This window comes from Lampetra fluviatilis, chromosome 29 (assembly GCF_964198595.1).
Source record: "Lampetra fluviatilis chromosome 29, kcLamFluv1.1, whole genome shotgun sequence".
Lineage (NCBI taxonomy): Eukaryota > Metazoa > Chordata > Hyperoartia > Petromyzontiformes > Petromyzontidae > Lampetra > Lampetra fluviatilis.
This window is the reverse complement of record NC_136303.1, coordinates 5,627,446-5,643,634: the sequence shown is the minus strand read 5'-3', so window position 1 is coordinate 5,643,634 and position 16,189 is coordinate 5,627,446. Positions and strand designations below refer to the sequence as shown.

The 16,189-nt window shown below is 39.8% G+C and overlaps 1 protein-coding gene across 5 annotated transcripts in view; it reads left to right on the top strand.

Moving 5' to 3' along the window:
* LOC144942969 (zinc finger and BTB domain-containing protein 16-A-like) overlaps nucleotides 1-14,526 on the top strand; it is a 60,813-nt gene extending 46,287 nt beyond the window's left edge. For 4 of the 5 annotated variants that reach the window (XM_078870041.1, XM_078870038.1, XM_078870040.1 and 1 more), the window contains exons 9-11: nucleotides 1,236-1,409; nucleotides 5,326-5,496; nucleotides 5,977-14,526. In XM_078870041.1, coding sequence (XP_078726167.1) covers nucleotides 1,236-1,409; nucleotides 5,326-5,496; nucleotides 5,977-6,206 — 575 coding nt within the window. In that variant the 3' untranslated portion in view covers nucleotides 6,207-14,526. The remainder of the gene's footprint in view (nucleotides 1-1,235; nucleotides 1,410-5,325; nucleotides 5,497-5,976) is intronic. The other variant, XM_078870042.1, reaches the window with a different exon arrangement.
* Nucleotides 14,527-16,189: the final 1,663 nt, after the last annotated feature.

Sequence of the window (16,189 nt, the reverse complement as noted above, 5' to 3'; positions counted from 1 at the left end):
CAAAGACAAATTTAAGCTCTTCTCTGAATAATGGGCATTTCCTGAAACATCACTCTGCCATACAGTCTTATGTTATTATGCAGTATTGACGACGATGAGTGTGTTGCTCTTTAATTGTATTTTGAAGTCCGTATTGTCGCGTACTTACAGACTTGAGTATTCCCACTGATGCCCGCGTCAAATACTTATTGGCTTCTTGCGTTGCGGTGTCATAACCGAATTTACTCCCTCAATTCTGTGCAGGTCCTCTTCGATTTTGCGAAGCTCTCTCATTGGGCAGTTTAGTCTCTTGTGAGCACCACAATGAATAAACAGAGATAGCCTGTGAGCAAATAAGTAGCAAGAGTGTAGAATTAAGGAGAGTGGCTCTATGCTTGTGTGTGCAAGTGCTGGCACGGCTGTTAGCTTCCTCTGCCACAATCTCCTGTGATATTGGTTTGATAGCTGTCCACGACTTGTTCAGATACCACTTGCCACTGGTAAGTGGTGTACAATCAAGGTTGGCTATCTTCGTCTCCACTGCAATGATGCCCAGGGACTCAACTCAGGCTGAGTAGACCTAGAAATAGCCACTTACCAGTGGCAAGTGGTATCTGAACGAGTCGTGGGCTATTGCTAGGTCTACTCGGCCTTATTTGAGTCCCTGGGCATCATTGCATTGGAGACAAAGATAGCCAAGCTTGGCTGTAAGCCACACAATCCGTTATGTGCCGTGCCAACCTTAACAGGTGTTTGCTGTTTAGAGCCTGGAAGACAAAGTGGAAGTTTATTTTAATAATGCATTTTTGTTTATTCCAATTGTGTTGTTGGAATCATGTCACAGGACGATGACGTGTTCGTTCGAAAACTCTGCAGCCAGCAGAACATCACCCTGTGTTAGAGAACTTGATCCTGGAATGTATCACCTCTGAACTACTTCTGAAGTGACTAACATCCCTTGGAGGAACCTATTAATTGCACGCAAAGTTTGTTTACCTCATGGCAATCGAACTAAATCTTTTAAGTCTCAGAGTTGAAATGAACCACGTTTCGTGAAACTGCAAATATAATGTGATTCTTGTTTTTGTTCATTTATTCTTGACCGAAATCGTCAACTCGCTACACTCGAGAATCCCGGTCTAATCAACCGTGTGCCGAGTTAGTGCTGTGACCCCCTAAGCCTCCTGGACCATCTCCTAATTGGAGGATCTCTTGCTCACATGTGCACGTGCGTGCGTGTGTGTCTCCACTTACAGCAGAGAGCGGAATGGCCTACTTCTGCTTGCTGTGCGGGAAGCGTCTGCAGACCCAGAGTTCCCTGCTGCAGCACATGGAGGTGCATGCTGGGGCGCACGAGTACGTGTGCGGGGAGTGCAACCGGACCTTCCCCAGCCACTCCACTCTGAAGCGGCATTTGCGCTCACACACCTGTAAGTTGTGCAGCCGTCCATCCCTTCGTCGATGCTGGTTGGAGGGATGGCCTCAAGTGCTCTTCCCAAGATGGAAAGTTACACGAATGTTTAGGTTTTCTCAGCCAAGATTATGATTCCCCAGTTGATTAATTTGGGTTCGGTTCACGCGCTGATCCTGCCAAAATAGAGACGTTAAGAGTCTCCACCAGCCAACACAGCCAAACATTAAATTAAACATTAAATTGTCACCTTGTGTACAACAGTGCAACGTGTCAATTGTTATGATAGCTCACCGGTAATTAAAAAAAAAATCCAGAAAGTTAGATTGACATGAAGTCGGATTAACTTAGTGAATTTTTATTTTTACTTCCTGCAGCTTGTCCTGATGATGCTTGACTTAACCAAAAACGTCGTATTTACTTGCTATATTCGTTTGTTAGTCCTGCTCTTCAACTTACTGGTGAGCGTATGCATTATTATTTGGCTCGTTGAACGCTCGTAAATCACGTGACAATTTCATTTGTCTTGGTGTGTCAAGCAGAGGGGGGTCTTAACGACACAATTTTTGGCAGATGATTGTGGTCTATCCCATAAAGCAACTATGAATCAAGTGCCTGTGTAATTGTGCAGGGATGAGTGGAGATGACCCAATGTTGTCCTTGATGTGGACGTGCTGGTGGGTGATTGTGAATGGCGGTTGTATGTTAGTGTTAATAGGCTTTAAATGCACGTGATGGAAGAGCGTGTGGAATATTTCCAAATTAATCAGACAGATTTTACCAAGTTAATTGTAAATGCAAGATTTTTTTTCTCATATAAATTAGCTTGTGGCATCTGTACCTCAATATGTTTTCAGTGCCTTATTCTTGGATTGTGTACTATCTCAAGATACAATTTTTTTGTTTGTATTGAGTAAAATTGTCATCATTGTACCGTGAGTGTTTTTACTGTGCATGTGTAATTGAAAATGGACCACACAGCCTGCCCATTGTGAACATCATTATACTGTGTGCCTGTGGAGAACTAAACACGTCTTACCCATGTGGGACAATCCTGATACGTTTGTGAGTAATGCAGTGGATGCAACGCTGAATACATGCGTGCTATGTATATCTCTTGGCTCTGCTTTTTATGCCCAGTGCATTTGAAATGGGCAGTATGGCATTAACGGGCACACATTCACTTCATTGAGTGTTTGGTATCGGATTATGTTGGCAAGCCCATTATTTTTTTATAGTTACATCAATGTTTAAAAGCATTTTTACAGAAATGTAATTACACATGTGCATAATTTAATCTCCAAGCACACATGCGTTTGCATGCTGCTTCCAAATATTTTTGGAACAATTTCGTTGCCGCAGAATGTATTGGCACCTAATTATTGTGGCACACGCATATTTATTTATGAGCCCCAGATGTATATTCATTGCGATGGGTTTCGTTGAGTGTTGCATGTCACGCTGATTCGACGTACTTCTTATCCTGAACTGCACATACGTCTCGGCCTGACAGTGAGAATTAGGTGAACGATCCATCATCAACGAAGATTTATGGTGTGGTTTTGTGTCACCTAATAGTCACTCGGTACACTGCTGTTGGTGCTGTTCAAAATAGGGAAGAAATAGTGACTTTGCTCCTCATGAAGGAGGATTTATTTTTTTGTCCATCCCGGCACCTCTGATTAGCACGGTTGGCTATGTACGATGCTAATGAAGTCCAAAATATATACAAACATTTTTATTAATGTTGCTGAAGCTATACATTCTGCAGGTTTCACGTAAAATCAGCCGGTGCGTTATCTAAAATGAGTTTTCTTTCACAATTAATGTGCTTTTTATTTTCTATTTTCTGATTGTTTATTTCATCATCAGGAGAATCTCGAGTAGTTAGGGTGATGATTGCCATGTAGATTTGAACTGACAATGGCCTACTTTTTTCGAATGATGTAATGGGATCTTTAACATCTGTTGTGAAGCAGACGGCACCTATTTGTTTACGCTGAATTAGACCCGCATTATTAAACGGAGCGGCCTGCCATATTCAAACTGTGCACTTCTGCAAAAAGTGACAGACGCTATCACTATGTTATCAGTATCACCTATTTTCAATGCTTTTGAAATAATAAAAAAAAAATCTTAAATTTAGATGAACATCGTGTAACAAATTAAGTATTGACTTTTTTTCATTAAAAAATAACTTTTAGCGTGTAATATTTTGCGAATTATTATGTTGCGTTTTCAGCATGTGCCACGTGGTGCCACTTGTCTCTTTCCGAGTAATATTTCTGTTAAAGAAAACATTCCTTTTTCAAAATGCGAAAACGAATATATGGAGGGGCATATTCCTAACCGATTTGCAAGCGTCTGAAGCGGAGTACATTAAAAACATTGAATTGTTAGCGCGGAAATAGAAAAAAAGGCATCGTGTTCCCGTTTATATGTTATGCAGCTCGTCGTGTCGGCTTGACCTTGGTAATTAGGAAAAAGAAAATGGCATTAAGGTGCACAAATGATCGGCAGACGTGGAACAGAACGGTCTGTCTCTCACTTGTTAAATTTAACGCGCGTTCACCGTGACAGCTTGTGCGGGTGCTGTTTTTTGTTAGAAATAGTTGCAGCGAAGGTGTTGTGGAATGAGAGGCCCTGTGGCTAACCACCCATGGTTAACTACCCATGCACACCCAGAGCACATGCCAGCCAGCACCCTGCATGTATTACAGAAGGGGAATAAAAAAAAGCTGAAGGTTATTACACTGTTTATAGTAGTGAAAAATATTTCATAGAATTGCTTATGCCGCCTGGCCTTAATTGGTCTTTTTGTTTTGTAGGTGGGTTTACATCTTATATTGATTTGTAGCCAAGGCATGCTTGCTAAAGAAACACAAATTCAGTGCAGATATCACTAGGATTATACCAGTGGAATGGAGTCTTAATACGATTTCTGTCCTGGTGAAATTTGGCATGGTTTATTTTTTCACTTTCTTTGTCTAGAGAAATGATGATGCAGCAACTGTAAAGTTTCTCTCTCGACATTGATATATATTTTTTAAGCGTACATTTTATTTGTAGCTCTTACTATCGGAGCCCTAAGAGTGTATTGGCATCGTGCAATGCGGTCGGATAGGAATGCTAACATTTTCCCCTGGTGGAAAATGTTAAAACCAGAGGCTTTGCCAAAGGCGTTTGTTTTTTGTGTATTCTTTACTTAACATTTATTTACTCAGGAAATCCATACTGAGCCTCAAGACTGATTTTCAGGAGGGTCCTGGCAGGTTTCAGAGGAGTTTGTAGTTTAGTAGAGAAACCGATTGGGTAGCTCTCTCTTGTGAGCTGCTACTTTTTTTAAGTTCAACTATAATTTGGATACATTCCTGTAAAAAACTATAAGAAGTACTAATTTTATGCAGCCGTATAGCTTCTCAACCATGCGCTGTAAACACACTATTTGCATATGGTCTAGCATCTGGCATAAACAAATTTAGGTCAAGCATTGGCATCTCTCGTAAAACAGGTTTCTCGTGCGTATTTTTTTTATATTTCTGAAGCATCATGATTTTTACGTGGCTGACTTGGCTGATTTGAAAAGTGGCTGCCAGGGTCTTTTCGGATTGTGGTTCCATTGAGTTGAATCATTCTGTTCACGTTACTTAATGATGTGTACATTATTACCAATGGTGCCCTATTTAAAAAAAAAAATCTGTGTCCGTTTTTGAAAATCTACTTTGAATGGGACTGTAAATTGTTCGACCGTTTGTAATGCAAAAGTAATGCAGCACATTCCTGTTTTCTTTTCCGCGGCGGCTGTACGTTGCGTGTCCATTCAAAAGGACACCGCGTCGCTCTCTGCTGGCAATGGAGGAGCATTGCGCGGGGATTCAAACGCCCCGTTGTGTAAGCGTTGTCTCTCTCTGCGGGGGTCGCCTCTTGTGTTACAGCCGGAGAACACCCGTACGAGTGTGAGTTCTGCGGCAGCTGCTTCCGCGACGAGGCCATCCTTAAAAACCACAAACGGTTGCACACGGGGGAGAAGCCCTACGAGTGTAACGGCTGCGGCAAGAAGTTCAGCCTCAAGCATCAGCTGGAGACGCACTACAGAGTGCACACTGGTAAATGTGGTCACGCATTCTAAAGTTTCCCCGCCCCCCCCCAAGCGAGACGTGCAGGCCGCGTGGGGGTTCTCGTCGTCACCCCCACGTAGGGTTTTGTGGTTGTACCGTGTTAGCTCTCTTCGACGGGTCTTTCGGGTTGCTACTGCGCGTGCGGTTTTGGTGTGATGAAGAAGCTTCCCAAGAAGACGTGGAGCGGAAAACCTCGGGGGCATCAAATCGGAAACGCATTGCAGAGTGAATCTTTCATCAACACTGAAATTCAGCCTCCGTAGCTACTTGTTTTGAACATCTTGTGATTTATTTTTATCATCATCATCATCAGCAGCAGCCATTGTCTATCCCCTGATGCACTTAAGACCCTGCCCATTCCTTTGCCGTGTCTGTAGCCGCGATGAAAAACCATTTGAGGAAAGAGAAGGATATTAACTATACACCTTTCCCCCCACTCCCTCTTTACCCTTCCAACCACCGGTGCAGGTGAGAAGCCGTTTGAGTGCAAGCTGTGCCACCAGCGCTCCAGGGACTACTCGGCCATGATCAAGCACCTGCGGACGCACAACGGTGCAGCGCCATACCAGTGCACCCTCTGCCTGCAGTTCTGCAGCAGCCTGGCCGGCATGCAGAAGCACATGAAGGCCCACCGGCCCGAGGACATCCCCCCGGACTGGCGCATTGAAAAGACATACCTCTACCTTTGCTACGTCTAGCAGGAGAGGAGGCGGGGGGGGGGGTATGAGAATGATGGAGGCATACAAAGTGTGGGTGGAACCCCATATCCATCACCTTTGTACTGTGAGAGGGGAGGTGCCTCCCCAGCTCTGCGGCGCGTTGGGTGCGAAGGTGGCACAGGGTTTGCCAGGGGGGCGTTTAGAATGAGCGGGCGAGTCCGTTTTTTGCCTGTCGGAAGTGACGGATGGCGACAAGTCATGTGGTGGTTTGGACGTTGTTGGATCCTGCGATCTATCTCGTGCGTTTATCATTGGGGGTGTGGAAGTAGTTTCAGAAAGTGTATCTAAAGTGTATAAACCGAAACCTATTTTTAGCACTCGTGAGGGCCCTAGATTGAGAACAGTCATTGTGCGTCATTAAAACTGCAGCCGAAGAGAAAAAAAAAATGGGTAAAAAAAATATTCAAAGTGCAACGACAAATACGAGTGTTGGACCGACAGACAGGTACTGTTTGATTCACGTTGGATTCTTGCTATTTTATGACCGAGCTCATAGGCACCATGTGACCAGAAGAACACAGGTGCAAGGGAACCGATATTTAAGCTGAACTGGTAAATGGTATGGTGGAATAGAAATATGTGTGCGTGGTATGTTGAAAATGTCATTTTCAGGAATTGTTTTATGTTTGGTTTGTATACTTTATTGCAAATGTCGGTGTGTAATTTGTGCAGCAGGTCTCTGAATAGAAGTGATATTTGAAAAAGAAATTGAATTACTGAAGATTGTTGTAAGTTATTCATTACACAGGTTCATCTGATTCTCACTTGGATTTAGTATTGATCATTATATATAGATAGTGTATATGAAGATATACATGGCTTTTGTTGAAATGGTAATGATTTGGGCAGGGAATGGGCCTCTGGTACTGGAAAGGTGGCCCAAAACACACGTGGATTGTGAAACTTTTCAGTGAGTAGGTAAAAATGTATTTTGTGCTTTCTGAAGTTAATTGTCTAAAATTCCCACTGCAGTTAGGCCATAATTTGAGCATATACCATCACCTTGGTGAGGGGGTTGGAGATTTTAGTAACACTGATTATATTTACGTGTTTTTGTATGCACTTGTATTGCCAACAAATTTCCCCAGTTCGTGAATGCATTTTTTAAAACTTTTTTTAAGGCATCTGCTTATTGTTGGCCAAAGCTGGCCAATGAGGATGCGAATAATGTGGAATGGATACATTACCCCCCCCTTCTGGTCCTCGCACCTGATTGGCTCACAAATGACGATGTCACATTTATCCCTCAAAGACCGAAACAGGAGTATTTCTCCACAACTCTCGCTGTCGCCTGATGAGGCTGATTCTAATTACTGGCGAAACATCGCACTCGAATTGTCAATGTTGTGGGTTTACTCCCCAATACGTCGATGTGCTGAACCTTGTAACGAATTGGCATGTTTTGTTTATGTGACAAACCTTGCTTTTTGGCAGTGTTGGGTGGTGGCGGGTTTATTGACACATTTTTACGCGATCGAACCCCAAAAAATCTCTTATGGATAATATTGGTCGCAAAAGCCTACGTCTTAAACGTGAAATTGTCGCGAGTGCTTTTCCTCGACACAGTTGAACAGACATTTTAATGCAAGAGTGTTTCAACCCTCACAGTATAAAAACTCCACGAAGCGTGAGGTTGACGGCCAAATATTAATAAAAAGAACACTTATACCCACGCTGAATTTAATTTCGGCATATCTCTATTATGTTAAGGGTTATGGGAATTGGTGGAAATGCTGCATTGTTATGGAGTAGACCAGTCTGTCGGATAACTGCTGTTTTCGTTCAACGTTGGTACTCGACCAAGTCAGCATCCAGGTGGGATTTGAAGTCACTACCTTTCCAACTTTGAGTTGGGCATTCTGCCACTGCGCCATCTGGCCAGCTTTTCCACCAAATTAAACTTGTTTTTTGTTTGTAGCTAGCTTTACCACCTTTTGGGGTTCAGGTAGAAATGTTGTGATGAATAGTTTGGTGTACTTGAATTTTTCCAGTTGTATTGTGGGGCAACTGTTGCATGGCAACTTTCTGAGCCAAGAAGGTTTCAGGTTGTGTACCTCGGTTATGTTTATGTACAGGTTCAGGGCCTCTGTTTGGAGCTGTTGCTAGCATCGGTGTAATATTGACGAAAGGTGAAAGTTTAAAATGGCATTAATTTGTATTGTGTATTGACGCCCGCTTTTTAATGAATAGTTAATTATAGATTCAATAAACCAAAACCTTGCCTATCGCGGAAGTTACATTCTTGAATATTGCCGCAATCGGCGAATCCGTGATCCGCAAACTCGAAGGCAAATGGGGAAAACTAAGGGTTTGGTTCACGGTTCGTAATACAACAACCCCCCCCCATCTTTTTAATTATGTTACCTACAGTAACCCAAACGTGAAACGGGAAGTATTGTAACGTAAAGTATGACGAATATTTTCGAAAGTGTTAAACATAGCTTCTCCATACTCGTTGGTTCATTCGGTAAAGTCACGTAGGTAGAAAAAATAATAGATCATGACGTTTCGATCGCCACACAAGCAATCGTCCTCAGGTGGGATTCGACTAAAAACTTCAAGCAATGTAAGAGAAATCGCGCGGCTAAATCTCACCGCCTCGCTCGACGCTGGGGAGCACGAAGTGAACTGGGTCCTGCGATGGGCGAGATGGAGGCGAGATGGCCATGTGCATTCTTCCGCAGCAGCAGCAGCAGTATCATCATCATGGCCATCATCGCGAGCAGTGCAGTTACGATGCGTACAGGAATCTCGCTGTCGACCATGAAAGGGTCGAGGCACAGAGGCGCGATCAGCGAACTGTACCTTAACAACTTTTGCGCAAATAGTCAAATCTGCGATGGGCAAGGTTTTGGTGTACCATTAGATCTGACATTCCCAAAAAAAATTTGACAATTTTCTATTGTTTTTTTTTATGTACCCCATGCTAATGGTTTTCAATTGATACTTATTGATTAAAGTAAATGCTACATTTTCTTTATTTGTAAATGGAAAGGAAGAGCTACCAGCGCAGAGTGTGCAGTGTTGGATGTGGGCACTCTTTCAATGGTGATATAAACTAAACATTGGAAATGTAATTGTTGAGTTGTAACAATTGTAGAGATGCACAGCGTTATTTTGAAGGCATTTTGGTTGAGCAAAGAAGAAAAAATAATAACTATATCCTGTACGTTATATGTGAGAGTATTTTCCGGATTGTATCATTTTCATTTTTGTGTAATACTAAACATAATACAATGCACTCGTTAAATGAAACACAATTAATTTGAAAGGTATTGAACGCAACCGACGTTTATTCATCAAATAATGCTATATTAACTGTAAGGGTTACCTGTTTTATTCATTTTGGGGGGTGGGGGTTATAATTTGTTTGGTACTTTATAAAAGCCAAGTATTGGGTGTAGCCTCTAGGGTAATTGTTATAACAAGGAAACCATAACCATTGACACATTAAAGTTATGTGAATGCTGCATATCTTTATTGTGTAGACGCTTATCAAGCTCACGGTTTGGGAGTTGCATTTGTCAAGTTTTTGCCACGCCTCCGATGAGTACGGCGTGAAAGAAGTTCAACATACATCCATTCATGCTAATTCGGTAGAAAAGGTACAAAATTCGAGACGATGCTTGCGCTTTCCTTTTTAAAAATGGTATTAATTTCATTATGAAAAAATATTAAGCATAATGATTGTGATTATAGCAGTGGGTAGTGATTAACAGAAGCAAGCAATTCATTAGTATCATAAGGTAACATTAACTACCAGCGGGGTGTTGTAGCAATCTGCCCTTTTATTCAAAGTGTGATTTTCTCGTGTTTTTTTTTTGCATTTTGTTGGGTGCAATGCCTTAGCCCACACTGAATGATATGGAGGACCTTATATTATCGTTATAACAATGCAACTTGAGAAAGTGTTGCAGGAAGATAAGTGCTGCAAATGCTTAAGTTGTTTTGATGTGTTCGCATTGAAAGACTGCATCTGAATGTTTATTTTGTGTGTGCCAAGATCTGTTCCATGTATTCTTGCCTAAATGCAATGTGATTTTTGTTTTTGTTTTGTTTTCTTCTCCCATTTGTGCAGGGTTTTTGTTTGAGCATTTTTTGTTTATAGTCATCTACCTCTTTTCTTGCTTTAAGGTATGCTCTTGTGGTTCACTATAGAAGGTAGCCGAAATGTTTGGGTGTAACTATTGCATTGTGTCGGAAGTGTTATTATGGTCGTATTACGGAGGTTGACTTTCTAACAGTGTATGGGTTCCAGAATAGGATTATTTTTAGTAATTTAGAAAGGGGCAACAAAAAGACAATTGTCACGAGATCTCTTGTAAGAAACATTAAGTCGAGTTTGTGAGCTTTTTATTTTTAAATATAAACGTAGTGTTTGAGAGCGTTCATAGTTGGGCATTATGTTGTAATTAGAGTGTACTTGTGTTTGCTTCACATAAATCCATTGTTATGTTTAGCTGATAAACTCTACAAATTGCATTTTTTTCTGCTTGTAGGAAAAAAAAATAAGAGTCTCTTGTTATTTGGGAAAAAGAAATGTACTATGATGGATACGTTCTTGGTGTTTTTGTCACAGTGTAAAACAAAAAAGCATCTTGTCCGCATTTCAAACAAAACACATCAAGCAGTTTATAATATTTGATTGCATTTAACAGAAAAAATAGATTTTTGGAGAAAAAAGAAGATGGCTAAATGTGTCTCTGAGCGATAGGTTCATGAAACAAGACCTGATGATACACGGATAGACCTGTTGACAAAATAAGCTAAGGAAGTATAGAAGGTTTTAGTAAAAACAGCGTCTGTAGTGTGAACCACTGTGTGCCTGCTAAAACAAGGGCTTCCTCATATTTCACTTTTCAGAGCAAAACAGTTGCGTCGTTTTATGCTCAGCACGGCATTGTTAGTAATACCATAGAGGGGAAAGAAATGCGAGTGGAAGAAGCTTTATTTAAGTGAAACATTAATGTGCCAACACCCAACGGAGTTGTATAGGGCCCCCCTCTAAACATACACAATCGCATTAAACCATTTCATTTATATCATTGTGGTGACGCTGCTGTGTATGACAGGCATGTTAAGTGATGCAGAAGTGTTGTTTTGCTGGTAGACGGCCAATACATTTTTTTTTCATCCTAAGAAATGTTTTTTGCTTTGCCTCTTGTTTAACCTTGACAAGTTTACAATGCGGAGTTGTTGAAGTTGAGTGAATTATAGCGTTCTTATTTTTTATTTGCATTTTCAAACATAATGCTAAGGTTATTCTCATTCAATTACTGTGAATTGATTTGGACGTTTTGCATCGGTAGCCAATGTAATGAAAAAAAATCAAAAATATAGCAATTTACGGTAACATCTTTCTTTTTTTTCGAATTTTGAAAAATTATCAACCGTGCGAGCAATTATACACATTCATTGTAAGGTATCGTTGAAAGGAATGTAATATAAGCATTGTCATAGTTGTTTCAGCACTGAAAACATTGTTGTGGACCAATTTTTTGTTGATATTTTTCTCTCTTTTCAGTATTTTAGTAACAATTGTGAAGGTTTTCTTTTTTAATGGCTGCTCATTATTTCCAGACTTCAACATACGCAATAGTGAATCTACCTCATTGTGAGCTTTGACATAATTGCTTGTTTTAAGTGGTGTTTTTATTGTTATTAAATGAACTATGCTCTGCGACAGTGACCTTTGACCTTTGCAAATGGCAAGACCTGTATCATATCGAGGAGTGGCAACCCTGAATGAATACGCTGAGAATTAGCGGAGCTAAGTATTTGTGTAATGAAGTCGGGTTTTTTTTTTGTTTAAATATAACATTACCATTCTAACAGTACCAGATGTCAGAATGTTTAACAAAATCAAAGAGCACATATCTTGTCAAGTTTAAAGAAGGCAAGAAGCTTTGCTTGGTATTATTTTATTTTTTTAAACCCCCAAGTATGCTCAAGTGTTTAAACAAGAAAATGTAGCAAATGCTTACAGTAATCCTCTGCTTTACACATTACGGTTGCTGGTGTACTTTGCCTAACTATAATATTCTGCAAGTTGGTTAAATATTATAAACACATAACTGGCATATCAGAATGTAATTGCATGTCAACAGATATATAATTAAACAAACAAAAAAACATTTAACAAAAACACATTTTTTTCAATCAAACAATGCAAATCACATCCGTACCGTCTGAAACCATGTATTTCCACTTCACCGTCCTGTATTTGCAAATAATTTAAACATTTAATAGGGATGTCACAATATGTTATTGTAATATAAAAAAAATACTTAATATCACGATAATGATGCTAAGCTATCGAACCTTAAAATGAGATGGAAGGGGATTATTACCTGCATTCATTCCCATTTGAATGTGTACACAAGCACTAACCAAAATATCGTAACATTTTTATCCGTATCATTTAAAAACTATATATCACATTTCTGTAAATGTATGTTACCGCATCTGTCTTGCATTGTGATACTGTGGATATAAACAGTTATCACTTTAAAACGTGGTCTGGTTATAGTTGGGTTTATTATCGTGATACGTTCTTCTGCTTTGTATATTGTGACATCCCTATGGTATAATATCGACTTGATGTAGGCTCACTTCATTTGCAGGAACGCCACCAACACAGCTTTTACTGTCATCGCTGTATTGTTTACCTTGCAGTTTGCCGGATTTAATTAGTACTGCTGAATTTTCTTTTCCATTTTTTTGTCACATGTAGAAGTCACTAAGTGATGTGCCTTTAAGAGCCAGAGATTATTTTTACATTGTACCTGTTAAATGGTAGTATTTTGTAGAGAAGTTGTTTTGTATTTTGATATGTAATGTACATGAGTACTTTTTTTCCATTGTTTATCATGATTGTAGTGGTAGGAAAAAAATAAAAGTTTTAAAATATTGAACAATTTAATGTGTGGCTAAACATAGAATACTGTACGCATGTCTGTTTTATAATATGTATTTTTTTGAGAAACCATATTTTGTTTTAACGAGCATGCCTTTCCACCTAATTGCTTTTATCAACCAACTTATTCTTATTGGATAACTTGACTTTGTGAATTTTAATGAGCCTCTGTTGTGAATTTTAATGAGCATTCTTACCACGGTCAACCAACACCACGCCCAAAAACTACTACTCAACATCTTCAACAATGATAGGCTTAGATCTTGACTTAAAGCTTTCGTGACTGCAAGAATTCATATTCTTTGGGTCTTTCGGTAAAGTCACGTAGATGGCTGAAAGAAACTAACAAAAAAACTACGACGTTTCGATCACAACACAAGCGATCGTCATCAGGAGGAAAGAGGCGGAAATCTGCTGAATGCAGACTTTTATGGGGTGTAAGTCCTATGGTCATATGATAGAAACGTCGTAGTTTTTTTGTTATTTTATTTGAACCATCTACGTGACTTTACCAAAAGACCCAAATAAAAATGATAGGCTTGGTGTAGCCACTTGGATGAAGGCCTCCCTGCATCTTTGCCAAGCATCTGGTCTTGTGAATGCTACAAATCCATCTTGCTCCTTCGCGTGAGCAAATCTCATTGCCGCAACTCTGCACTGTATGTTCTCTTGGGCGTGCTCTTACTTTTGGTTGCCATTCCATCATCAGTCTTGTCCGTCGATCATCATTCTTCGGGCGCCGTGTCCTGCCCAAAGCTCGCTTATTTTTCTTAACAGCATATTGTCTTTTATTTTTGCTCTCTGATCCATGGTGTTTCTCCCAGTGTAATCCGTAGAATGCTCTCCCAACATTCTTGTTTGCGCACTTCAGCTTTTGTTCCGCATTCTTGTCATTGCTTCTGATCCACGTGGCATAGAAGACTATATATTGTGTTCTAAATATTTTAACTTTGGCCACAATGGAATTTTGTTTTCACAATTAAATTCAGTTTTCCAAAAATGCTCTAACCTGCCCATTGCTTGCCTGTTTATTTCACCAGTTTGATCCTAACCTGCATTCTGTAATTTCCCTTGATATATGTAATTGTCTTACCTTCAAAATGTATTTTATTTTGTTGAGTGAACATGTGATTTTGTTAATATCTATTTTTCCCCTATTTTGCAGCCTTCTTTATTCATGACTAGTCCTTCATTTATGTTTATGAATGTTTTTCCTCAAACCAACTTTTAGAAAATACTTTCTAATGTTGCTGTGCATATTCCCGATGGGGGTATATCGCTGCTTGACTCCTCATTTGTATTTTGTTGTATGCAATCTGAGAGCTCCATATTTATCAAGTGTTGGTGAATTTTGAGGTTTAAAATAAACGCTTTAGTTCGTGATATCCTCAATGAGACATTGGTTTTTGAGATCTTAGATGTCATAATTTGCCACCTGAAGAAAATACCTTTTCATATTCCACAATCGAGGCATAATGGTATTTGATCATTTGTGTCCTTGTTATAACCTGATTTATAGTGCTTATTTTGTGGTCAATGTAATAAAACTTTTCTAAATCCAAATCCAGCATACTCATGCAGCTCGTTGGCTTCTAAATTTTCCCGTGGTTAATAAATATCTGAAAATGTATTTATTTAGAATATATTATTTTGTTTTAGTACAATAAATCTACATAGAATCCCCGCCTGTTTTGTGTTATGGTTCCATCTTGCTCTCTCTGACTATTATTTGTGATTTACCAACCAAACTTTTCACTTTCGTGCTCTCATTGTTACATCTTAAATTGATGTTTTCGTTGTGTTCCCTCTCTTTTCTCTTTCATTTAATAATTGCTTTACAGGCATAGTCTTATCATCAATTTTCATGTATTTTTCTGGAACATGCTTTGTGTGATTTCAAGTAACCTATACTCTGCAGTTTTTTTACTTTGCCTCATTTTCAGTGCAACTATCCATTACAATGCTAGTTCATTATTAAAGTTGTGATATCCATTTCATTACTTTGCTTCTGGATTGATTTTATTTTGTTGCTTAGAGTCAGTCTAATTCGTCTACCCCCTGACCTATATATTTGGTTCTGTTAATTGCATCTTTGCCTGTAATTAACTTTGCCTTGACCTTGATAATGTTGAAGTTTAACTTGCATTGCAACTGCCTGTAATAACTTACTGACCAGACGGGTGAAGTATGATTAGTTAATCTTAAACCACAGCCTCCAGTCCGCAACAGCTCTGGGTTCGCCCAGCTGTGGTGTTGGATGGATAGGCGGAAGAGCAGATGCTGAGAATCACTGGCTAAGAACAAGGGTGCCTCCTGGAGTTAGCTATTAATACATACAACGTGCAGACTTTGGAAAATAAAACCTCATCAAACGTTATACCATTCTGGCACATGCACTCAATTGAGGTGAAAATAAAAGGCCATTACGCCACGCGTTTTCTATTTCTGGGGGAGATGTGACTACTTCCAGTGGAGTGTGATTCTTCGTTTCTCCAGAAATACCTAGGCTTCACAGATTCAAGAGGACCTCCGATGGAGTTGCCCAGATAACATCAATGCCTTTGAACCACTTAATTCCAGATAATTCAAATCTATTCTCAAAACAACAATCCATAGAGATACAGCAGTAGGCCAACTATGAAGAGAGTAACCAAATCAACAAAAGGGCCTAAAACGCTACAAAATCACAATGGGTGACTTCAATGCAAAGGAAGGTAAAAGGTGCACAGATGAGGGAATGATTGGTACATTTTGTAGAGAAGTGAGGAACCACTATACGTACGTATGTCACTGGTCAGTTCAAGACACTAACATATACACCAATGAATACGTTTAATATCTGAAATATATGTTGAGAAATAAGCAGTCAATGAGACAAGAAGATTGCAAATACAGGAGTGAATATACATCCATGGGAACATCACCTTGTGCAGGTCCAGTTGAACTCGGCATAAACAGCGACGAAGAAGATCCCTCGCTTCAATACTCCGTGAGGTTTATGGGCAACCCTAAACTGCATCCACAAAGACCATAGCGGATGCCGTTG